This window comes from Macaca thibetana, chromosome 5 (assembly GCF_024542745.1).
Source record: "Macaca thibetana thibetana isolate TM-01 chromosome 5, ASM2454274v1, whole genome shotgun sequence".
Classification (NCBI taxonomy): Eukaryota; Metazoa; Chordata; class Mammalia; order Primates; family Cercopithecidae; genus Macaca; species Macaca thibetana.
Genome location: NC_065582.1, coordinates 46,342,563 through 46,365,802, shown reverse-complemented (window position 1 = coordinate 46,365,802; position 23,240 = coordinate 46,342,563). Strand labels below are relative to the sequence as shown.

The 23,240-nt window shown below is 35.3% G+C and overlaps 1 protein-coding gene and 1 long non-coding RNA gene across 2 annotated transcripts in view; both read left to right on the top strand.

Moving 5' to 3' along the window:
- Nucleotides 1-8,324, top strand: part of USP38 (ubiquitin specific peptidase 38) — a 37,605-nt gene extending 29,281 nt beyond the window's left edge. Inside the window, exons 9-10 of the mRNA XM_050791087.1 lie at nt 238-1,600; nt 7,103-8,324. Coding sequence (XP_050647044.1) covers nt 238-1,600; nt 7,103-7,264 — 1,525 coding nt within the window. The 3' untranslated portion in view covers nt 7,265-8,324. The remainder of the gene's footprint in view (nt 1-237; nt 1,601-7,102) is intronic.
- Nucleotides 1,607-2,401, top strand: LOC126954980 (uncharacterized). The gene is made up of 2 exons (XR_007725772.1): nt 1,607-1,705; nt 1,911-2,401. It is a non-coding gene; the product is annotated as an uncharacterized LOC126954980 (long non-coding RNA).
- Nucleotides 8,325-23,240: the final 14,916 nt, after the last annotated feature.

The window sequence follows — 23,240 nt, the reverse complement described above, 5'->3', positions numbered from 1 at the left end:
GTGCTCTTAAGTAGCAGTATGAAGAAAGTGTAATGAGAATATAGAGTAGTAATAGCCACCCAGCTTTCTTCCTGCATTCTCAAGCTATTCAATTTTCTTTTAATTAAAACAGGAAAACCTGATTTGTTTAAACATTAAATTTGATTAAAATAGTTTATAGTAGCCACTAATATTTTTAAATAGAAATGACATTTGAAGTTAATTTAAGTAGCTATATAATGATATCCTCTCCTGCAGGCTCCATGAAGAAGAAAAGATCTTGAAAGTTCAGTCCTCACACAAGCCTTCTGAAATTCTGGAATGCCGTGAAACTTCTTTACAGGAAGTAGCTAGTAAAGCAGCAGTACTAACAGAGACCCCTCGTACAACTGACAGTGAGAAGACTTTAATAGAAAAAATGTTTGGAGGAAAATTACGAACTCACATATGTTGTTTGAACTGCAGGAGTACCTCACAAAAAGTGGAAGCCTTTACAGATCTTTCGCTTGCCTTTTGTCCTTCCTCTTCTTTGGAAAACATGTCTTTCCAAGATCCAGCATCATCACCCAGTACACAAGATGGTGGTCTAATGCAAGCCGCTATACCCAGTCCTTCAGAAGAACCAGTAGTTTATAATCCAACAACAGCTGCCTTCATCTGTGACTCAGTTGTGAATGAAAGAACCATAGGCAGTCCTCCTAATGAGTTTTACTGTTCTGAAAACACTTCTGTCCCTAACGAATCTAACAGGATTCTTGTTAATAAAGATGTACCTCAGAAACCAGGAGGTGAAACCACACCTTCAGTAACTGACTTACTAAATTATTTTTTGGCTCCAGAGATTCTTACTGGTGATAACCAATATTATTGTGAAAACTGTGCCTCTCTGCAGAATGCTGAGAAAACTATGCAAATCACAGAGGAACCTGAATACCTTATTCTTACTCTCCTGAGATTTTCATATGATCAGAAGTATCATGTGAGAAGGAAAATTTTAGACAATGTATCACTGCCACTGGTTTTGGAGTTGCCAGTTAAAAGAACTACTTCTTTCTCTTCATTGTCAGAAAGTTGGTCTGTAGATGTTGACTTCACTGATCTTAGTGAGAACCTTGCTAAAAAATTAAAGCCTTCAGGGACTGATGAAGCTTCCTGCACAAAATTGGTGCCCTATCTATTAAGTTCTGTTGTGGTTCACTCTGGTATATCCTCTGAAAGTGGGCATTACTATTCTTATGCCAGAAATATCACAGGTACAGAGTCTTCATATCAGATATACCACCAGTCTGAGGCTCTGGCATTAGCATCCTCCCAGAGTCATTTACTAGGGAGAGAGAGTCCCAGTGCAGTTTTTGAACAGGATTTGGAAAATAAGGAAATGTCAAAAGAATGGTTTTTATTTAATGACAGTAGAGTGACATTTACTTCATTTCAGTCAGTCCAGAAAATTACAAGTAGGTTTCCAAAGGACACAGCTTATGTGCTTTTGTATAAAAAACAGCATAGTACTAATGGTTTAAGTGGTAATAACCCAACCAGTGGACTCTGGATAAATGGAGACCCACCTCTGCAGAAAGAACTTATGGATGCTATAACAAAAGACAATAAACTATATTTACAGGTAAGTTGGAAATACTTTATTTGTTGAAAATATTAAACGATAGATAGTTAAATGAGTACCCTCATTTTGAAATCTAACTTACAAGTTTTTATGAAACTCTGAAATGTAGTTCCTTGGGTGACTTCTGGAACTCAGAAGTGGAAGGGAGCCATTCCTAGTTTTATGGCGAGGGCAGTTGTTATTATTAGGGATGGGGATTGATTGATGTAACTTGTTGTTGTTCAGCATCCTGATAGTAGGTTGTTGGAGATGATTGCTATTATGAGGATTATAGATGCGGTGGATTGTATTAAGAAATATTTGATAGCAGCTAGGTCTGGATTTATATGAAGTATTCTCTACCTGTATAAATTACCTTTCTAATATTGTGACAATTTAAATGAAAAGTGGCAATCAGATGTAATGTGGAAGATTTTATTTGTTCATTATAAAAGATGGCTCATTATGAAATCATGCCATACAAAATACAGAAAGTTTACAAAAGTGGACATATCCTCAGTCTCACCCACCAGAGGAAACAACTGCTAAATGTGGTGTTTATGCCCGCAAGACCTTTGTGTAAATATTTTAAGGGCTATTTATTGATATTTAGGTGGATAAGATAAAAAAACACTAAAAGGTAGACTATGTAAAGAAAAGATACTCATATTCTTTGAGGATGTGGGCAGTAAAACCAAGGAGATAATAGAACAATTGTAAATCAAAGCCAAGGAATGGTTTTATATGAGATAAATTTATTCATAAATATACTTTTTTCAAGGAGTTAGTGATTTTATTACTTAAAGGCTAATAAAAAGTTAACATTCTTGCTGAAAGTGTTTTTTTGTTGTTGTTTTTGAAACTTGCCAGTTTGTTCTCAACATACAGGGCTAGCAGTAAATTACAGGTGAAATTCTAGGTATATTAATTGGGTGGTCTCAGTGATTTTGAGTTTGAATGAGTATATTTAAAAAATTTTGTGTTTGAAAGTCACTCCTGAAAGATACAGATAGAATAAGAAATGTACCACTATAGTACTGATTTTTAGAGGGAAATTTTCTCAAAAGCCTTCAAATTTACTGCATTATAAAATACTAATAGATTTTTAAAGAAATATAGCAATGTTCTTGAGTGACAAAAACAATGAACTTTACAGAAATAAATAGAAAATCAGAATATTTGTTTGAACTGATTAACTACCGAAGACTAACATCTAGTCAGATGGCTTATAATCAACATACTAGAAATAGATTGTATTCAGCTGTGTCCTTCTTACTAGATATCATATAAACATTAGTCAAAGGAGAAATACGGGTTTTGAAAGATAAAAAACTACTCTCATTTCTGTGATTAGAATCCCAAATGCTTGTATAGCCATAGCAACTACTTGTTTGTAGCTTAGCTCCAAGTGATTTTCCAATTTATCTTGCCATTTACCCCATTACTTTCTGATTATACAATATTTGAGCGTGAGGAACTATTCTTTTCATTATTATTTTAAGACTCGTATGTTACTTTAATATAAAGAAAAAGCATTCTGTATTTTGTTAATTCAGTTTTTCAGTTTTATGCAGTTGTAAATTCCATCTTAAGTTTCATATTGACAAGTTGTTTAATGCAAGAAAAGATACCGCCAAATTTTACATTAAGGTATTTTCCTTATTAAGACTAGGTAGTAAATCAGAGTTTCATTATCAGAGTACCCTTTTAAAGCAAAAATACAATAATAAGTATTCAATTTTTTTTTTTTTTTTTTTTTTTTGAGATTGTCTCATTCTGTCACCCAGGCTGAAGTTCAGTGCCATGATCATGGTTTACTGAAGCCTTGAACTCCTGGGCTCAAGTGATCCTCCTGCCTCAGCTTCCTGAGTAGCTAAGGACTATAGGCATGTGTCACCATGCCTGGCTAATTTTAAAAAAAAGTTTTTTTAAAGATTGTCTTGCCATTTTACCCAGGCTAGTCTCAAACTCCAGGGCTCAAGCAGTCCTCCCTCCTCGACCTCCCAAAGTGCTGGGCCACTGCATGTGGCCCAATAATCAACGCAGTTAGGAACTTATATTTAGATTGTGATTATTTACATTTATTTATTGATTGATTGACACAGAGTCTCACTCTGTCACCCAGGCTGGAGTGCAGTGGCTTGATCTCGGCTCACTGCAACCTCCGCTCCTGGGTTCAAGCAAATCTCAGGTCTCAGATACCCAAGTAGCTGGGATTACAGGCATACGCCACCATGCCTGGTAAATTTTTTTGTATTTTTAGTAGAGACGAGTTTTGTCATGTTGGCCAGGCTGGTCTCAAACTCCTGGCCTCAAGTGATCTGCCCACCTTGGCCTCCCAAAGTGCTAGGATTACAGGTATGAGCCACTGTGCCCAGCCTGTTTACTTTTAAATACAGTGATTGATAAAGGCTCAAATTGTGAAGTTTTTCATACCATTTAATCAGATCATTCTGGTATTTTAAGTACATGTTGAGAGACTACATTGTTTATTCTGTTATGTGAATGCTCATAATTACCAGGCAATAGAAAACTATAGTGTTGAGATTATGTATACAGCAGTTTTCAGCTATCACTTCTTAGTTTTAAACACCTGGAGCATGTACATGTGTGTTTTCATTCTATCATTTTGTTTTTATATCCGTTTTTCAGATATAATTCTTATATGTCATGCTTTATAATAGATTACTATGTCTGGACTATAGCTTTAAGAAATAGCATTATACCTATTTATAAAACAGTTATAAAAACTTAAATCGTAAAAGGAAGGATGTGAAGTGAACATTCTGAGTTCCTCTGCTCTTGAACAATATTGCTAATGAATTTAACATTTTAGTACATATCAGGGTAGCTGCTTTCATTTTAATACTTCATAATCACATTAGAAACTCACCTTGTGATAATTTTAAGCAGCTTTTTTTAGGATTTCATTTTTACATTTTAGGATTTCATTTTTCAATTTTAAATCTAGCCACAACCAGATTTACAAGTGTTAGAAAATGTTGCTCTTTTGAGTATTGGCAAGATCCGTGGTTTTGAAAAACCCAGGCAAAAAATCTTTTATGACAAACCATTTTCTACTCTGTGTATCATAGCCTGACATTTGGGAAAACAATGCAAATTGTGGATTTCGAAGTAAATTTTTGAAAGGACTTTTCTCTTCGTATATTTCTTTCCCTTCAGTCCAGCTTCCATTAGGAGTATCTCCATTGTTTTAGTGTCTGGAATATAAAAACTAAGCCTTTGGTTAGGATACAGTGAGAGATTGTGTAATACATCATTCTTGCATGGTCCAGATTACCCACCCATCTGTCCCGCATCAGCCACAGTCCACTTCCTATCTTTTCCTGCTTGGTTTATTTCCTTTGTTTCTTTGGAGGAGGTAGTAGTTCTTAACTTCTTAATTCTTTTCTTTTTCATACATGCAGAAGAGTATATTCAATATGTATGTGCAGTTTAAAAAAAAGGATTAATGTCAACAGTTTCACTTGAATGAGAAATATAAATATACTGAAAATTATTTGTCTCAAGGAGCAATAACTTTCCTGTGACTAGATCTATAGTCTACTACTGAAATTAGAATTAACTTTAGTACTCATATAAATTTGTGATATAAATTACACATTCTATGATAATCATAATTTTGACATTGTATACAATGTTCTTACCTATATTAAGTAAAATGAAAGACAGTTTTTCCTATTTTTATCCATTGTCTAAGCTTATCATCAGAAAACAATACCGCACATTTTTTTCTGTCAGCCATATATTTCTATAAATAATAAAGCAGAAAAAGAATATTACTTTTTTGGGATGCTGTATATCTTGAAATACAATATAGGTTTCATGGGTACACATGCAATGGAGTTACTAATTTTATATTTTATGTCATTTGACATAGTTTCTTTAAGGGAATCACTGTACAAAAACGTCTATGCAAAATTTGCCGTATCTTTTAGTAGCAGAAGTTGAAGAAGAACTTCTTAAACTCTACCTTACATGTCTGTTCAGTTTTAATTCATTAGGGAACATCATCTATGTATCTGAAACCGTGTATTGTTTCTCAGATACAGAGTCATAGTTTCATTGCTTGTTTGGATAGTTTAATAGGTTATAGAGCTAGAACAATGAGGATTTGTGGCTGGGGGGGTTTGTGTCTGTTTCTGATGTTACTTATGGCACTTAATTTCAATCTGTAAAACATTTGTAATTCCTACTTTAATTTTATAGATCAAGGATAAATTAATATATATATCACCTTTAAAATACTCTGTAGGTAGACATTATACCAAAGAGCCAGCAATTATTGTAAATGACACTGTAAATCACAAAAATGTTTTTAAGAAATATCCTGCAAATTAAGTTTTAAAAGCTCTATCAGAGACTGGTTAGTTAAGCCATTTTGTTACAAGGATTTATCAAAGGTCCCTTTCAGCCATAAAAATAGGTGATTCTTGATCATTTTGTGTACTGGGACTTGAACAGAAGATGCTGTATGCTACTGAAAAATAAAGTATCCATAATGTGACAGATAGGTGTCAGGGTATGCCTGGCTCTTTTCTTCGTAATGAAAAATTGAGCATTTTGTGAAGAGGGAATAATAATAAACTAAATCATTTTAGCTAGAAATTATAAAATAGTATTACCTTGCCAGATGGAACAAAATCACTAGGCCTTAAGTTGAAAAATCGAAATAATAGTGTTTTTGTTATTAATGTTAACTGTATTTTGAAAGCCCTTCAGGATAATTATGCTAACAAGTTCAGGTATGCTGTGACCAGTAACTTTTAGACCTTATTTTTACCAACCCCATTTGAAATCTGTAGATCCTCTTCCAGAAAAATAGGCACATGCCAGAATATTTTGCCTATTTTTCCAAAGAGTTTGTGGGTCCCAGTTTTAGAATCCAGTTGTATACCTTGCCAAATGAATTTGCCAGTATTTATTCACATTTGCTCCCTTTGAAGCTAAGCACCTAATAGAATTCTAATCTGAGATCATTAATATTTATTGAATACCTAATATATGCCTGGCATCTAGATAAATACGATTGATTTCTGATAAAAGTTTTCCTGATAAGGAAACGTTTTAGATATTACTGTGAGGAGGTAGGCTTCATTTTACTTGTCAGTGTTTTTTGAGACCTGTCTTACTATTTATTGAGAAATAGTCTATGGAAAGGGCAGAAAAAAAATTCATTCTTCTTCCTTTATTCATATGTTTAACTGTAATCACCCACTTCCAAAATAGCCCCAATTGCTAGAGAATAGATAATCTATTGTGATAATCTTTGAATTCCATGTTAAATATATTAGGAAAGAATCTATTCTAATATGTTTTAGAGTGTTGCAGGAACTGTAATATTTTCTTAGAGAAGTTTTTTTTTCGTAGGTGCTTTAGTTTCAAAGTTATTGAGATTTGAAGAATGCTTATACGGATTAAGGTAGTTTTAAAATATTTCTATAGATGATATAACCATTGTATTTAGCATTTTAATTTCATAAAAATTATTTTTAATTTTAGGAACAAGAGTTGAATGCTCGAGCCCGGGCCCTACAAGCTGCATCTGCTTCATGTTCATTTCGGCCCAATGGATTTGATGACAATGACCCACCAGGAAGCTGTGGACCAACTGGTGGAGGGGGTGGAGGAGGATTTAATACAGTTGGCAGACTCGTATTCTGATCCTGAGGGAGTCCAAAATGCACTGGTCACGAAACATCTAATACTATGACTGTTAAAATGTCACAGACTATAACAAATATCTATCTTTTATTTTTCATTAGACCCTTATACTTCAAGAGAACACATTCAGTGCTTGTTTTTATTTTCTTGACACATTTATTAACAAAATGCATCATGGAAAAAAAAATCTACCTCTTAAAATTCCATTTGCTTTTATGGTTAGACATGCTTGACCAAAAATGTTCAGAAGAAAATATGTACCTGGTCCCTAATTAAGCTGCATTAAATTTGGTAGAAGCATTTAAATGGTCTATCTTCAGTTTTACTGAACAAAAAATGTAATTTATTTAGCATTCTTTATAAAAGAATTGATGCTAGAGGTAAAAAAAAAAATACTTGTTTTTAAAAAATCCTTTATGTCTTGTGTAATTACCCCATTATTAAATTCAAGTCTTTAAAAATCAACTAGAGATGATAAAGTCTCTAAGGAAGGCAATAACAAAATTTATCAAGATATAGTACTTTTCAGTTTTTGTGTAGTGTCTTCAGCATCACTGTATCTGTATTTCAAGTACAAATGTTTTTAAAAAGGATTCTTTATACATATGTGCTGAATTGATTTTAAGAAAGTTGCATGATCCTGTAGGAGCAACATTTTTACCTAAAAAATGCTAACTTTGTAGTATTTCTAATTGTTCAAGGATTTTAAAATTCTATTTCAGGGAGTATATCTTCTGTGTGTTTTGAAGGAGGTGAGTTCTGTATGTGCCTTGCAGTACTGTAATTCAAAAATAGGAATCTTTGGCTGCAAAATGTTTTTTTTTTTTTTTAATGAAATGTTAGGAAGTAATTTTTGTGCTAACATTAAAATTATAACTTTTTGAAAGGTAATAGATTTTCCTTAAGTAAAATCTGATGGTTCTAAATCAATCAATGTGATAGTTCATTTTTAACTCTTAGAAGAATTCAGAGGAAATGAACCCAGCTAAGTATAAAATCTTTCTTGATTTTGTTACTTATTCCTCAGAATATTAAACATTGATCACATATTTTTAGAGTTGTACATTTGGGTTTTTTGTTTGTTTCAGTCATATGTTTTGCACCGTTGTTTCTATTTTCATAGTTCTAGATAAAATGTTAAAATGCCAAACCCTACCTTTCTACACTTTCTTTTGCCAGGAAACTGGAAACATGTCAGTTCTCCTGGTTCTTGATTATACAGTACTCAAGAGTTATCCCAGTTATCCCCCTTCCTAAAGGTTTTAACTTATCCACAGTTGTTCATTGTTCTCAAGATTGGTCTCATATTTATTTTGAAAACATTTTAAGGAAAAGAATGTTCTTCGATGATTTGGGGTTTATCTTTTTCCCAAGCTTTTATGGCAGTGGTTAAAAAAAAAACAGAAATCCTCATGTTTATTCCACTACCTCCCATTCCTAACCTGTTTCCAGTCACCAGGAAGATTAGGAAGGCGGATTAGATTAAAAACTGAAAATTCTTTGCAGATTTAATCAAGGTTCTCCTCCTTATAAATGAATGAACCAGTTATCATGCTTTTCTGTGGTCTTCTTATCCCAGTAGTGAATTTCTGAGCTATCCTGTGTATTCAGTTATCCACTTACTTGATAGCAACTTATGATCAGATTATATCAGTCTTGGCATTTATTGAAATTGGTAAAGTGATTTAATATTTGATAGATTGATATTGGGCTAAGATGCTTCTAGCAACTTTCATAAAAGCAATTAGACTTACGCAGCTTTATCTATGAATATCAATCAGGTCTCTCAAGGATTTTATGTATCAAGATAATATGTATTGACTTTTTTAAATGATAAAATGAATTCTAGTTAGAGTCTTTCCTTAGTATCTGCAGTGGATTGGTTCCAGAACACCATCCCCCAATATTAAAATCCACAGATGCTCAAGTCCCTTATTTATATAAAATAGCACAGAATTTGCATATAACCTATGCACATCCTCCCATACACTTTAATCTCTACATGATGAGATATGATTGCATAGCACTTACATTGTGCTATGTAGTTGTTATATTATATTGTTTTTTCATTTGTGCTATTTTTTATTACATTTATTGGTTTTTTAAATTTTCTATCCAAAGTTGTTTGAATCTACGGATACAGAGCCTGAGGATATGGAAAGCTGACTGAATATAGTAACACTGAGAGTATTCAAATAACTTCATACCAGTACCAAAAACTTGAAGACTTCCTTTTAACATTAAAAATATAGTAACCTTTTACATGATTTGTTGAATTCAAAATATTTGGAACCAGAATAATCAGAAATTTCATTCAAAACCTGTGCAGCTGAACTTTTTTAGTAAGGTAATACTCAGGACTGCTCTGATTCTAACAGATCCCTGTGACTTAATTACAGATTTATTTGTCATATTAGGTCTTTTCTTTCTCCCATATTCCTAACCCTTGTGCTTAGCTCCAACTCTTGTGAGATTTAACTCTGAAGACTGAGTAGAGTGCTATTGCTGTTTGTCTTTCCTTTAGTCCACAGTAATCAGTTTAAATGAAGTTGCTTATTACTGCTAAGAAGCATTAGGCTTCACTGCTAGCAAAAATGAAAAACTGTAAATCTGAGTCTGTTTCTTTCAAAGATGTTTATTGACACAAAGTAAAAAATTGTTTAGAGATATGCAAAGAAGGAAATATATAGGATATCACACAAGCTCTGATAATCTATCCACTAAGCAGGTGCCTATGCAACTCTGATTTATGGCATTAACATATCTCAAATTGGAAGAAGGATTCTAGCTCATTCTCCATTCAAGCATCTTCCCACTGCCTCTCTTCCAGCTAAATAATCAGAGAAGCAGGGCAGCATATGCCTGGAGATCCCTGACTTTTATCTCCATACCTTAAATTGTTGATAGATCCTTTGGATGTAGAGATAAAAATCCATCATGATGTCTAGAGGTATTGGGGGGGTCCATGTGAAAGGTTCAAACAACCTATTACATATAACGCACATCTGGAAAGAATAAAAATTTTCAAGCTAAGTCTTAAGTTCAAATCTATATTTTTTTCTCTTCAGTTCTGTTCTTTGTATGATAATATTTACAAAAGTAGTTGTCTTCTTTTCACATACTACCTCTTTAAAGCTATCATCTTATAATAAGTGGAATTGGATGCTTATTGTGTGCCCAGCACAGTTTAGGAAAAAAATAATTGGCATAGTTTCTCCAGTTACTGGAAATCTTCATTTTGATGCTTTGTACTTTGTTCCAGGTCTTTAATTCTCAGTCAGTCTTTTCCTATATTGTGTACTTCACATGATACATTCCATATAAAGAGCTCTTTTAAAATGAATATTTCAAAAATACTGTACATTTATAGTATTTTTTCTCATACAAATTCGATAGTTTATATATCCTTTCATCATACATTTTTTCTAATGAGTTTAGATTTCTGAAACTAAATATTCCTGAGGTAGAGAAAAGTTAATTCACATTTTACAAAAACATACTAGGAAATGCTAACTGGTTGTTGTTAGCAACTCAGTAACATCGCCCAGAGGAGTAAGGTTAAATCTTAGATAATGCAAACCTGTAACTAAGAAGTTAAAGTTCAACAGTAAGGAAATTTGAATTAAAAGTTGCTATCCCAAAAAAACAAATAATTCTAAAATATAAGCTGTTTCATATGTATATTCTTAAGTTTTATCAAACTGTTATGTATCTTCAGTGTTATCCTAAGTTAATTTTCTTAGAGAGTCCTTTTTTAGAAGTGAACGAACCTCAAAATGAATGGGGGATTAAAAAAACAAACTGCTTTAAAAAAACTAGCTTGTTTTAAAAAAAAGCTTTCCCATATGAAGAAATTTGTACAGAAATAATTTTTAAAGAAATGAGAATCAAGATTTTCATAAAATCAGCAATCTAGGTTTCACAAATTCAAAAGAATTTATTATATAAAACCATTAGCCCCACTGTTACATAACCAGTGTGGACTTAACATTAAAAATAGAATCTAAGAAGTCAGCCAAGTGTATTGCCAGCTCTCGTCAGTGTCTGTTATGACCTGCAGTTGTTTTTCTCTTCATGGAGCTCATGTTTTCATGTTTTGCTTGTGTTGTTGACACGTGCACGTGCACACACACACACACACACCCCTTGATTTCAGAGGGTGAAAAATTTAGCCTTTCCTGGCCAGATCATCAGTTTTTAACCTTGCATTTCATGTTAAAATCACTTGAAGAGCTTTTTAAAAATAATACCATGCCCAAGCCTCATCCCAGACCAATTACATTATGTGGAGACTGGGCATCAATGTTTTTTGAAGTTCCTCACATGATTTTAATGTGCCACCTGGGTTGAGAACTGGACTACAAAAGGAATTTCTTCCCCATAGGTCTTTCGTTCAAGGGGATTATTAACATATGTCAAGAGTCTACCGTGTGCTGGCAGATATTTATGTCTTTTTAACTTATACCAGCCCTGTAAGTGGGCTCATACCCATATCCTCCCTCACCTCTTAATGGACAAAGAAAATAAAGACTCTGATTAAGGAACTTGCCCAACATCGTGCAACTAGTAAAAATCAGAGCTGAGATTTTAACCCAAGTCTTCAGAGCTCCAAAGTCAATATTCTAATGGAGCACAGGACTTAAGCAAATTACATATTAACAAAAGCTTAACAATGAATTTTGTAAAATGAAATATCAGTGTTTCCCTTATCCTTTTGCACTCCAAACATGATTCCTTAAGAAAAAAAAAGAAAAAGAAAAGATCTACTTTGTTAAAACCTATATGTGATCATCTAAAGGGTTGAGAAATGTGGTTCTTAAACTCATTTGTTATACCCGCTTAGTTTCTGTTTGCTTTACTAGGCTTATCTCTTCCATTCTTGCCTTTATGCCCTCTCTCATGCATATTGGACCTTGCATCATGTTTTTTCACACAGCACCATATACTTGCCATCTCGAGACCTTTGCACATTCAGGTCTCAGGATAGCATACCTTATGCTACTTTCTCTTCCCAGCTTTCAGCAGACTAATTAATTGCCTCCTACCTCCATATGTTCATATCTTCTCATACTGACCTCCCAAGCTGATTAGTCTCCCCCTTTATCCTGAGGTGTGTATTGTGCTTCCCTTTGAGAAGGCCATGGCTTAGCAATGGGGCTAAATTAGCACTGAAGTAAAGGCTAATCCTTTACAGTATAAAGTTTACACCCAACAAAGATTAAAAGTAGGTCTTAAAAGGATCAAATTCTAATGCTGGTTAAATTCTTTAAGTAATTTAACTGCATACAGAACAAATTGCAATCTCTTTAAGGAAATGCAGTATACATACCCAGCATTGGTATTGTGAAGTAAAATTCACAATATCCAGCATCTGATCAAAAAGTATGAGGCATTCAAAGAAGGAAAATAATCCAGAAATTATGGAAAGAAAGGAATTTGCGAAGTAGGAGCTTAAAAGGAATGTAGAAAATCATGAGCACAGTGAAGAGAAAAATGGAGGATCCAAGAGTCCATTATCCAAGAGAAAATTAAAAGCACCCAGAGGAAAAGAATATGAAGTCAGGAAACAATACACAGCCCACAGGTCAAGTCTATCCTGCGTCCTGTTTTTTCATAAGTAAAGTTTTATTGGAGCACTGCTATACCTGTGACATATTGTGTATGGCTGTTTTTACACTACAATGGTAGAACTGAGTAGTTATGACAGAGACCATATATATTAGTCTGTTTTCATACTGCTATAAAGAACTGCCTGAGACTGGGTAATTTATAAAGAAGAGGATTAATTGACTCGCAGTTCTGCATGACTTGGGAAGCTTCAGGAAACACAATCATGGCAGAAGGTGAAGCAGGCTTGCATTACAAGGTGGCAGGCAAGAGACAGCAGGGAAAACTATCTTATAAAACCATCACATCTCATAAGAACTTACTCTCCTGAGAACAGCATGAGGGAACTCGCCCCCATGATCCAATCACCTCCCATCAGGTTCCTCCCTCAACACGTGGAAATTACAATCCAAGATGAGATTGTATATGGTGTAACCATATCACCATACAGCCTGCAGAGCCTAAAATACTTACTATGGTACATAAAAAAATTCTGATCCTTGATATAGAGAAACAAAAGACCAGTCATTTTATCAGAATATGAAAGCTAAGGATAGTGGAATGGCATCTAAAAAGTGCAGAAGGGAAAAAAAGTCAACTTAGTGAATACTCACTATATCCAGTGAAGATTCATTCAACGTGAAGGTGAAGTAGATATTTTTAGACAAAAGCTGAGAGAATTTTTTCTCGAATATTTGCACTACAAGATAAGTTAAAATTCTTCAGGCTGAAGAGAGCATACCAGGTGGAAATGTGGATCTACAAAAAGGAAGGAAGATTTGGAAATGGATTGGGCACCATTGACTCAATTTACAGAAGAAGAAAGCAGGGACAGTTTTGGGAAGCTCAAGACACACTGTGCCCATGAGCAGCAATTTGGACCTCCTGCTGCATCCACTGTGCATCAAACACACACTGTACAGACAAAGACTCCTAGGAAAAGAAGTATAAACATGGACTAACACAGAGGTGGGCAAACTACAGCCTCTGTCCCAGCCACCTGTTTATATAGAATCCAAAGTAAGAATGTTTAACTTACACATAAACTTCTAGAATTGAGTTTAGCAAGTCTCCTAACTACAGAGTTAATATACAAAGTTCAAAGGTATATTTACACACCAGTGACAGGTATTAGAATAAGACATTTTAAAATATTGACAATAATGTAAAAAATCAATTTTTTTAGACATCTAGAAACAGTTTTTTAGAAATAAAAGATGCATAAGACTGCCACACAATACCGCAAAACATTATTTAGGAAATTAAAGAAGACCTAAATAAATCATGGCTTGGAAGACTCAATTTTATAAATACTTAATTTTTCCTCAGAATAAATAGTTAACTTTTCCCAGTCTATAGAATCAATGTGATCCCAATTTGGGAATTCTATTTTGTATTGAGGAGCTGATTCTGAAATGTAAAGGGAAAAATTCCAAAAATTGTCAAGACTCTTGGAAATGAGGAACAAGGTAGAATGACTTTCTTTACAAGATAAAACTTATAAGGCTAAAATAATTCAGATGAGGGGACTTATCAGAAATAGGCCCATACTTACATGCATATGTGATTTATGACAAAAATAATGCGACCATCCTAGTTGTTTGAGCCTGAAGCTGTTCCCAAGACATAGAAATTTCAGCTAAAACCAAGAAAGTCCCAGGCAAACTGCAATGACTTGGCCCCTAGACAAAGGTGACACTTCAAAGCAATGCGAAAAGGATGGTCTTTTCCATAAATTTTAGTGGTACAGTGGGTAATCATGTAAAATAGAAGAAACTTAACCCTTGCTGCACACTATATATAAAAAATACATTTCAAGTGGATTTTAACTGTAAACTGGAAGGGAAAATAACACTTCAAAGAGATTACTTAGAACATCTTCAAAATCTAGGTGTATGGTTAAGATTTCTTTTTTTTTTTTTTTTTTTTTTGATTTTAGTAATATATTTTATTTAACCTAATAGCTGGAAACAAAATATTACCATTTCAAAATGTAATAAATACTAAAAATTTTAATAAGATATTTTACATTCTTTTTTCTTGTCTTCAGAGTCCAGTATATGTTTTACACCTACAGTAGATTTCAGTTCTGACTGTCCATATTTCAAGTGCTCAATAATCACGTGTGGCTGGTAACTACTGCACCACGTTATACAGCAGCTCTAGGTGCTACAATGCAACTATGCCAAACCACATTGCCAGGAGCCTGTTGGGCATAAAAATAAAGGTTCCTAAGCCTCCACCTCTTCCCTCAGCTAGTGGTTCTCAATTTTGCCAGCACATTGGAATCACCTGTAGAACTTTAGCAACTACTGATGCCTGGATCCCCTACCAGAGATTTTAGTTTAGGTGGTCTAGGTGTAGCCAGGACCCAGGGATTTTTTTTTTAAAAAGCTCCCCAGGTGATTCCAATGTTCGATCAAGGTTGGGAACTGCCTCACTAGATATAATTTCTTAAACAGGACCAAAAAATCCTTAGTCATGCATGAAGGAAAACAGTGATATAATGGATTACATTAAGGTGAAAAGCTTTTCATCAAAAACTCCATTAAGAATAAAATATGGACCAGGTGTGGTGGCTCACACTTGTAATCCCAACACTTTGGGAGGCCAAGGTGGGAGGATCACTTGAGCCCAGGAGTTCAAGACCAGCCTGGGCAATTTAGTGAGACATCGTCTCTAATTTAAAAATAAATAAGAACAAAATACAAAGCCATAAAGTGGTACATCTGTGTAAATCATAAGTGAACGTATAAAGAACTGCAAATCAACATAGAAAACCCATAGAAAAATGAGCAAAAGACTTGAGCAGACACTTCCAAAGAAAAGAAATTTCTAATAAACATACAGAAACCTGCTGAACTTCATTAATCACCAAACCTCAATAATACACCATTAATGCTCATAGAATGAATAAACTTAAAAAAAACTGGCAATATCAAACATTGGTGAGGATGTAGAAAGTTAATTCTCATATACTACTTACAGGAGCATAAATTGATGAAACTACTTTGGAAAACTGGCACTATCTTCTAAAACTGAACATGTGCATACCGTATTATTATCTGGTAACTTCACTGCTAAAGAGAGATACTACAAAACTGTGTGCATAAAGCACATTTTAAATGTGTACACAGAAACAGTTTTAAATGTTCAATGCCGTATTATTCACAGTAGCCTAAAACTTGAAAGAACCAAAGTATTCATCAAGAACAGAATGGATAATCTGTGGATATTCATTTTTCTTGCTGCTTTTAGAAAAATATAAATTATGGATGGACATTCATATATATTAAATTCCTTCACAGCAGCGAAGATGAATGAGCTCCAGATACACGTCACAACATTTGAATTCCACAACCATAATACTGAGGGAAACGCAAAAGAATGCCCACTCTTGCAGCCAGGCGCGGTGACTCAAGCCTGTAATCCCAGCACTTTGGGAGACCGAGGTGGGTGGATCACGAGGTCAGGGGTTTGAGACCAGCCTGGCCAACATGGTGAAACCCCGTCTCTACAAAAGCTACAAAAATGGCCGGGTGTGGTGGTGTGTGCCTGTAATCCCAGCTACTTGGGAGTCTGAGGCAGGAGAATCACTTGAACCTGAGAAGCAGAGGTTGTAGTGAACCTAGACTGCGCCATTGCACTCCAACCTGGGAGACAGAGCAAGACTCCGTCTCAAAAAAAAATTTAAAATAAAAGAATGCACATTTTTATGATTCTATAAAACAGGCAGAGCTAGTTTGTGGTATTAGAAGTACAGATAATATTACCTTTGGAGAAAGGGAGGGAGAAGTGATCAGAAAAGATCATGAATAGGGGACTTATGTGGTATGATTAATGTTACATTTTTTTTACCTGGTTCTTTGTTTACCAGGTTGTGTTGATTTTGTGATTACACGTGGAACTATCTACTTATAATGTTGTGCTTTCCTCTATGTCTTTTTTACTTCAAAAAAAGTATAAATTTTTAGTTATAACTGGCAGCTCTATTGAGTCTAGCCTCCCAGAGTGTTTCATTAGAAAAGGAAAGTAGTTAAGCTGTTGGAAAAGCCTCAGTGATGGATGATGGGCCTAAAACAAGAGAGTTGCAGAAAATTGGACAGGATGACATGAACTGTTTGTATATATCTAAATTGAGTATCCATTTTTTAATTTAAATATCAGCTACTCCGGTGCACTAGCCACATTTTACATGCTCATGAGCCATGAGGCTCATGGCCACAATAATGAACAGCACAACTCTAGTGATAAGCCATAATGGTGATAAACTACATTTGATCATTGTATGCCTCCTTCCCATCCTGTCCATTATTTGGGGACCCTTTAAAAATTAAACACATTTGTTATCTAATTACTGAAATAAATGAAAATGCTACGAAAAAAATCTGGGCACCTATCTTCCTGGAAACTTCAGGCTTAATTCCATTTAGAGAATAGACCATCTGTGACTTCTGAAAGAAGAACTTACAATATTATTAATGGTTTCCCCTACTGTTAAGACAACAGACCAATAAACTTATTTTTTTAAGTTGCTGCTATTGTCCACTTATTAACCAGTCTGTCTGCTTGCTAGACCCTATTAGAACATCTTGTCCTCTTTTTAAGTTTATTTCTTGGGTCTTAGTTTATACTTAGTCCTCCACTTCCTACCACTGATCCTAGTTTTTTTGTTTTTGGTTTTGGGATTTTTTGTTTTTTCTTTTTCGGGTTTTTTTTCGACAGAGTTTTGCTCTGTCACCCAGACTGGAGTGCAGTGGCACGATCTCGGCTCCCGGCAACCTCCACCTCCCAGGTTCAAGCAATTCTCCTGCCTCAGCCTCCTGAGTAGCTGGTACTACAGGGACAGACCACCATGCCCAGCTAATTTTGTGTATTTTCAGTAGAGACGGGGTTTCACTGTGTTAGCCAGAATGTTCTCAATCTCCTGCCCTCATGATCCACCCACCTGGCCTCCCAAAGTACTGGGATTACAGGGATGATGAGTCATTGTGCTCGGCCGATCCTAGTTTCTTGAAACACACAATAATAGAGGTGAATATTTTTCAGGATGCCTGTCTTGTGATTGTTATGGTCTTGATATCAAAATAACAATATTTCAGTACAGAGCACTAGCACTGCTGACTTTCAGTTTCTCCAGGATGATCTATACTTGGCTAAGTCCAAGATACATGTTTATAAATACTACTTATCTGTATTTTTGGTAGTTTATATTTCCAGAGAACTTCATTCTTAGATGTGAATTACAGGCTTGACCTTAATTTGGTTCTGTATGGAGCAGTTTGTTCTCAAACCATAGTCTAGTGTTAATGAGGAAAATATTGAAATTGAGGCTCAGAACATGGAAAAATAATTTGCAGTTCAAATCAATGATACACCTTTGTAGGTTTCTGCTGAATAATTTCTTGAATTGGGTAATTTCCACCTTCTTGGCTTTCAGTAATAGCAGAAGCAACTACGTAAGCAGATTAGCCAACAGACACAAGTTTATTACTTTCCTCACGGCTAAGATGAACGCAAAACTAAAAGTAAAAGAATAATAATAATAAAAACTTGCTTCTCAATCTTCACTGCCTTAGCATAGAGAAAACATTATAACTACCCTTAAAATCTGGCTTTGGAAAGTGATTGTCCAGAATATTCTATCTTCAGCAAGGACTCAGGCTGCCAATATAAACAGGCCAGCAATTGTCTGGAACAGTTATTCCATATTCTACTATCCTTTTTGAAACATCATGATTAGGCCATCACGGTTACGCACTTACATAAAGAGCTAAGTTTGTGTTAAATACTAGGGGCAAAATAATAAATTGGCTGCCATTTGGCAAATAAATTATCTTCCCAGATCTACTGTTGACTCGGAATAAATGCCTTAAACAATTCATATCTCCATTTTCCAGGCAATCCAGCTATCAAGAGTTCACCATGATGGAGTAGGCCAGGCTGTCCTAGTGCATATAGTGCCTCTATGACAATTAGAAAAAGGCACCAGCCCCATTTGGACAATCGAAAAGAAATAAATATCTCTTGCTCTAAGCTAATGAAGTCTATACCAAGAGGCTTGATGCGAATCAAGACTATTTCTTGAGGGCTGAATTTCAACCCCTTTTCTTTTCAAACACCATCATCTGGGTGCCCTTTTTCGGGCAAAACTTATACAATGTATAACCACTGTCCTGAATGGGCAGTTCTCAAAGACAAGATGCTCAGGAGACAACCTGAGTTTACTTGAAGTTTAAAGAAGGTAAATATAATAACTGTCAGCTTTAATGGAGCAAAACATAATTTGTAAGTACATAAATGATTCAGTGATTGTCTCAGGGAAACCAGCTGCATTTGTAAGTCTGTCATGTAAGTTTGTTTATTATCATTAAGAAAATATTTCTTAGCATCTACTACGTGCTAGGTACAATGCTGGGTAGCAAGGTTATGAAGTTGAACTTGAACAAAGTGGACACAGCCCCAACCCTCTATTTGGTAGCTCAGAGTCTGGCAGGGAAGGGAAATAAACCAGCAATTATAGTCATAGGGGAAATACGAGGTGCTACGCTTACACATGGCAAGAGTAAATATCCAAAGGGGTCCTAGAAGCCTAATAATTATATATTTCACCAGATTTCAAGAGATATCTTGCCATAGTCACTTGATAACTATTATAGAACTTATGGTCTCTCTTCAATTTATTAATCACAGCTCCTGCTGCCCATGACATTGCAGAAAATTACTTACAACAGGATAGATCCATTCTGGCTATAGTGCAGCAAAAAGTGCATGAGTATTGCTTATCATTTCACAACGAGCCTCCTTCACTGGCATAGAAAATGAGGAGTATGTACTCCACAGAGGCCTATCTCCCAGGCATCCTTCATCAGTAATCCTGAGCCTGTAATTCCCTCCTTAGGACCTTGGTGTTAGGAAGAAAATGACTCAGGAGATGGGGAAAAGGAAAGGCAATAAGGAGAGCCAACACTTATGGAGTGCTAAAAATAAACATCCCTATACAGTTATCTATCACTGTCTGCCCCACCCAGAGTCCACTCCATAGGAAGCATCCCACCAGATGCTGCACCTCCCTTCCATTGCTCTTGAATCAGGAAATACCGGCCTCAAAGACAATCCATTCAGGGCATGATCAACAAGCCAGGACTTCTTTCTTTGCTCTAAAAGATGAATTTGGACAATCAGGAATCTCTACAAGTAAAATAAAGAGACATAGAGGATTACCTGTTAGTGGGGGGTGCTAGTTCCAGGTGACTATATAGGCTGGAGATTAGGCCATTGGAGTAATTTGTAAAATAAGGAAGCTGGTTGACAGAAGGAGGACAAAAAGCAGACCTGGAGAGAGGGGCAGAAAAAAAAAAGAAAAAGAGAGACAGAGAAGGGCTAATTCTTAGAGACAAACCAGTTCCTCTCCTCCCTGGTTGTCTAATTCTTCCTTGGTTCCCATATATTTGTATTCCTTAATAAGCCTTTATTTCCTCTGAAGTTATTTCAATGAGTTTCTAATATTTGCACTAAGATAACTTCAACTAAACCAATCAGCTAGGTGGTTTACATTTATAATTTTATCAATACAATCACTCTAACAGGTATCATTATTCCTAGTTTACACACCATAATTGAGGCTAGGTGAAATAAAGTACATTGGCCAAAGTGAAACAGCAACTGTGACAACTGGTAATGAAAAAAAAAAAAACCTAAGGATCATATAAATACATGGAATTGTCTTAGAAAACCACTTTACCCCACTTTTCCCACCTATTCCTTCCTCCACCAATTTGAGTAGGTAGAGCTACCAATATCCCTTGACACAGGTATGTGATTAAGTACAGAGAAAACTGGTATACGCTTCTATGTCTTCTTCTCCCTTGTAAACCAGCACTAAAGTTTGTTTTAATGAAATTTCATCTTAACCAAAATGCCAAGCATTGATTCTCTCAGATCATATATTCGTAGTGATAACTTTCCCACCATGTGAAATCACTGAAAACACAAATTCAAGATCGACTTATAACACCAAATGTTGGCCCTAGAGACACCTCAGAGTCTGCTGCAGGCAATACCATTGCTGCAAAACACAATTGCACATAATAGAAAGACAACAGACTTATTATGACATCTTAATATACCCTTATGATAGAGGGCATGGGCAGGAGAAAGATTAATTTAGCAAGATACAGCACTTGTGCAAATAAGACAGAGTCCTAAAGCAAAATATTGGGATACTTCCCTTCAGAAAAAAAAAACAAATGTTTTGAGCCCAGAGTATGCTCTTGACAGGAGACATTTTTTGAGTCCAGAGTATGCTCTTGACAGGGACATTTTTAGAATCCAATGATAACCCTGTAATTTTTTAAATTACAATTTATGTATTTTCTTGAATTTTGAAATAAAAACCCTGGAAAGAGATCTCTATCAGATCAAATAGTCTATGATTCCTACAAAGTGGCAAATAATTTCAAATATATATATTGGATTTTTTAGGGTTATAGCATTTGGAAATGGCAGAATACAACAAGGTATAAAAATGTCAATTTGGGAAGAATAGGCACTAGGCTTTTTAGAGAAAACATATGATTCAACTGTGCCTTAATCTAATTACAGTACAGAGGTAAAATCCATAGAGGAGGGTTCCCTTTGTTTAGCAATTTTAGTTTTATTATTATTATTATTATTATTTAAAAATAGAGACAGGTTTCACCACGTTGCCCAGAGTGGCCTCAAACTCCTAGGCTCAATCAGTCTACCTCACCCACCCAAACTGCTGGGATTACATGCATGAGCCACAGTGCCTGGCCACTTTTAGTTATATTTAAATTCCTGTGGACTTCTCTTGGCATTTATTTACTTCATGGACTCTTTGGCCTTAGCATGATGCATTTTTGTAACCTCTGTTTAGTTTGGTTGGCTGTTAAGCCTATGATTTTTCAGGGTGGGTTCATTATGTTTATTAAGTATAACCTGGTGAGAAAACCGTTCTGGGGTCTTTCTCATAAAGATAACTCGAAGTAGCCAGAAAAATCACAACCACGTTTATGATTTTAATAATATAAACTTGAAAACCAGAACAAAATACAGAACTTAGTCCCAAGGGATGACTAAACAAGTCATCAATTTATAGCTGCTATCATTTGTTGAATCACCTTTAGTCTTTGGAATTTCATGATTTTTGTTTTCTTGTGAAAGTAAAACAACAAGACATACACAGCATTAATAATTTGAATAGTAGGAATATATTGCACATAAGAATTATAATCAAAAAGAGAATTTGTATGCCAAAATGAAAAAAAAAAAAAAGAACTGATTCCACTAGGGAGTCAACTAAAAACATCATGAAGAAAATTAAATCCAGGTTCTTCTTTAGAGATTTCTTATAGCCAAAAAATAATCTAGTATTCAGTTCAAATTGCAGGCAAGCAATAAAAAACTCAAAACCAATGGTGAGGGCTACAATCTAATAACAGGTGTGCTATAGTTTTCTGCTGAAACATTATTTTTCTTTCTTCAGTCCCCCCTTTCTATTAAAGAGAAATCATAGCGACACCAATTTATTCTCAATATACATTTTAGTCTTATTATACTTGGCCTGATTATTTGCATAAAGCATAAAAAGAATAGCCATTGCCCACATAGGATCCTTTTTAAGTTGGCTTTGCTGGAATTTTTTCATAAGGGATTTTGGATTAGACTTTTAAAAGCCTCTCAAGGCTAGCAAGCCATATCAAGGATTCATCATGAGAATATGCATGTAATACCTGTACAAATGGGGTGAATTCCTTCCTTTTTAAAGTCCCCCAAATATCTTGACATGCTTGGGCCTACCAGAAAGTGACATCTTTTTTTGTGTGTGAGACAGGGTCTTGTTCTGTTACCCAGGCTGGAGTGCAGGGGCATGATTATGGCTCACAGTAGCTTCGACCTCCCAGTCTCAAGTTATCCTCCCACCTCAGCCTCCAGAGTAGCTGGGACTTATAGGTGCATGCCACCACGCCCAGCTAATTTTTTTTTTTTTTAAAGACATGGTCTCACCACATTGCCCAAGCTGGTCTTGAACTCCTGGGCTCAAGCAATCCTCCAGTGTCAGTCTCTCCAAGTGCTGGGATTATAGCACTTTGAGCCACTGTGGTTGGCCTTATTTTTTTCTTTTAAGACAGGGTCTCACTCTGTTGCCCAGGCTGGAGTGCAGTGTTGTGATCACAGCCCACAGCAGCCTCAACCTCCCATGCTCAAGTGATCCTCCCACCTCAGCCTCCTAGATAGCTGGGTCTACAAGTACGCACCACCATACCCAGCTCATTTTTAAGCTTTTTTTGGTACAGATAGGGTTTCACCATGTTGCCCAGATTGGTCTCAAACTCTGGGCTCAAAT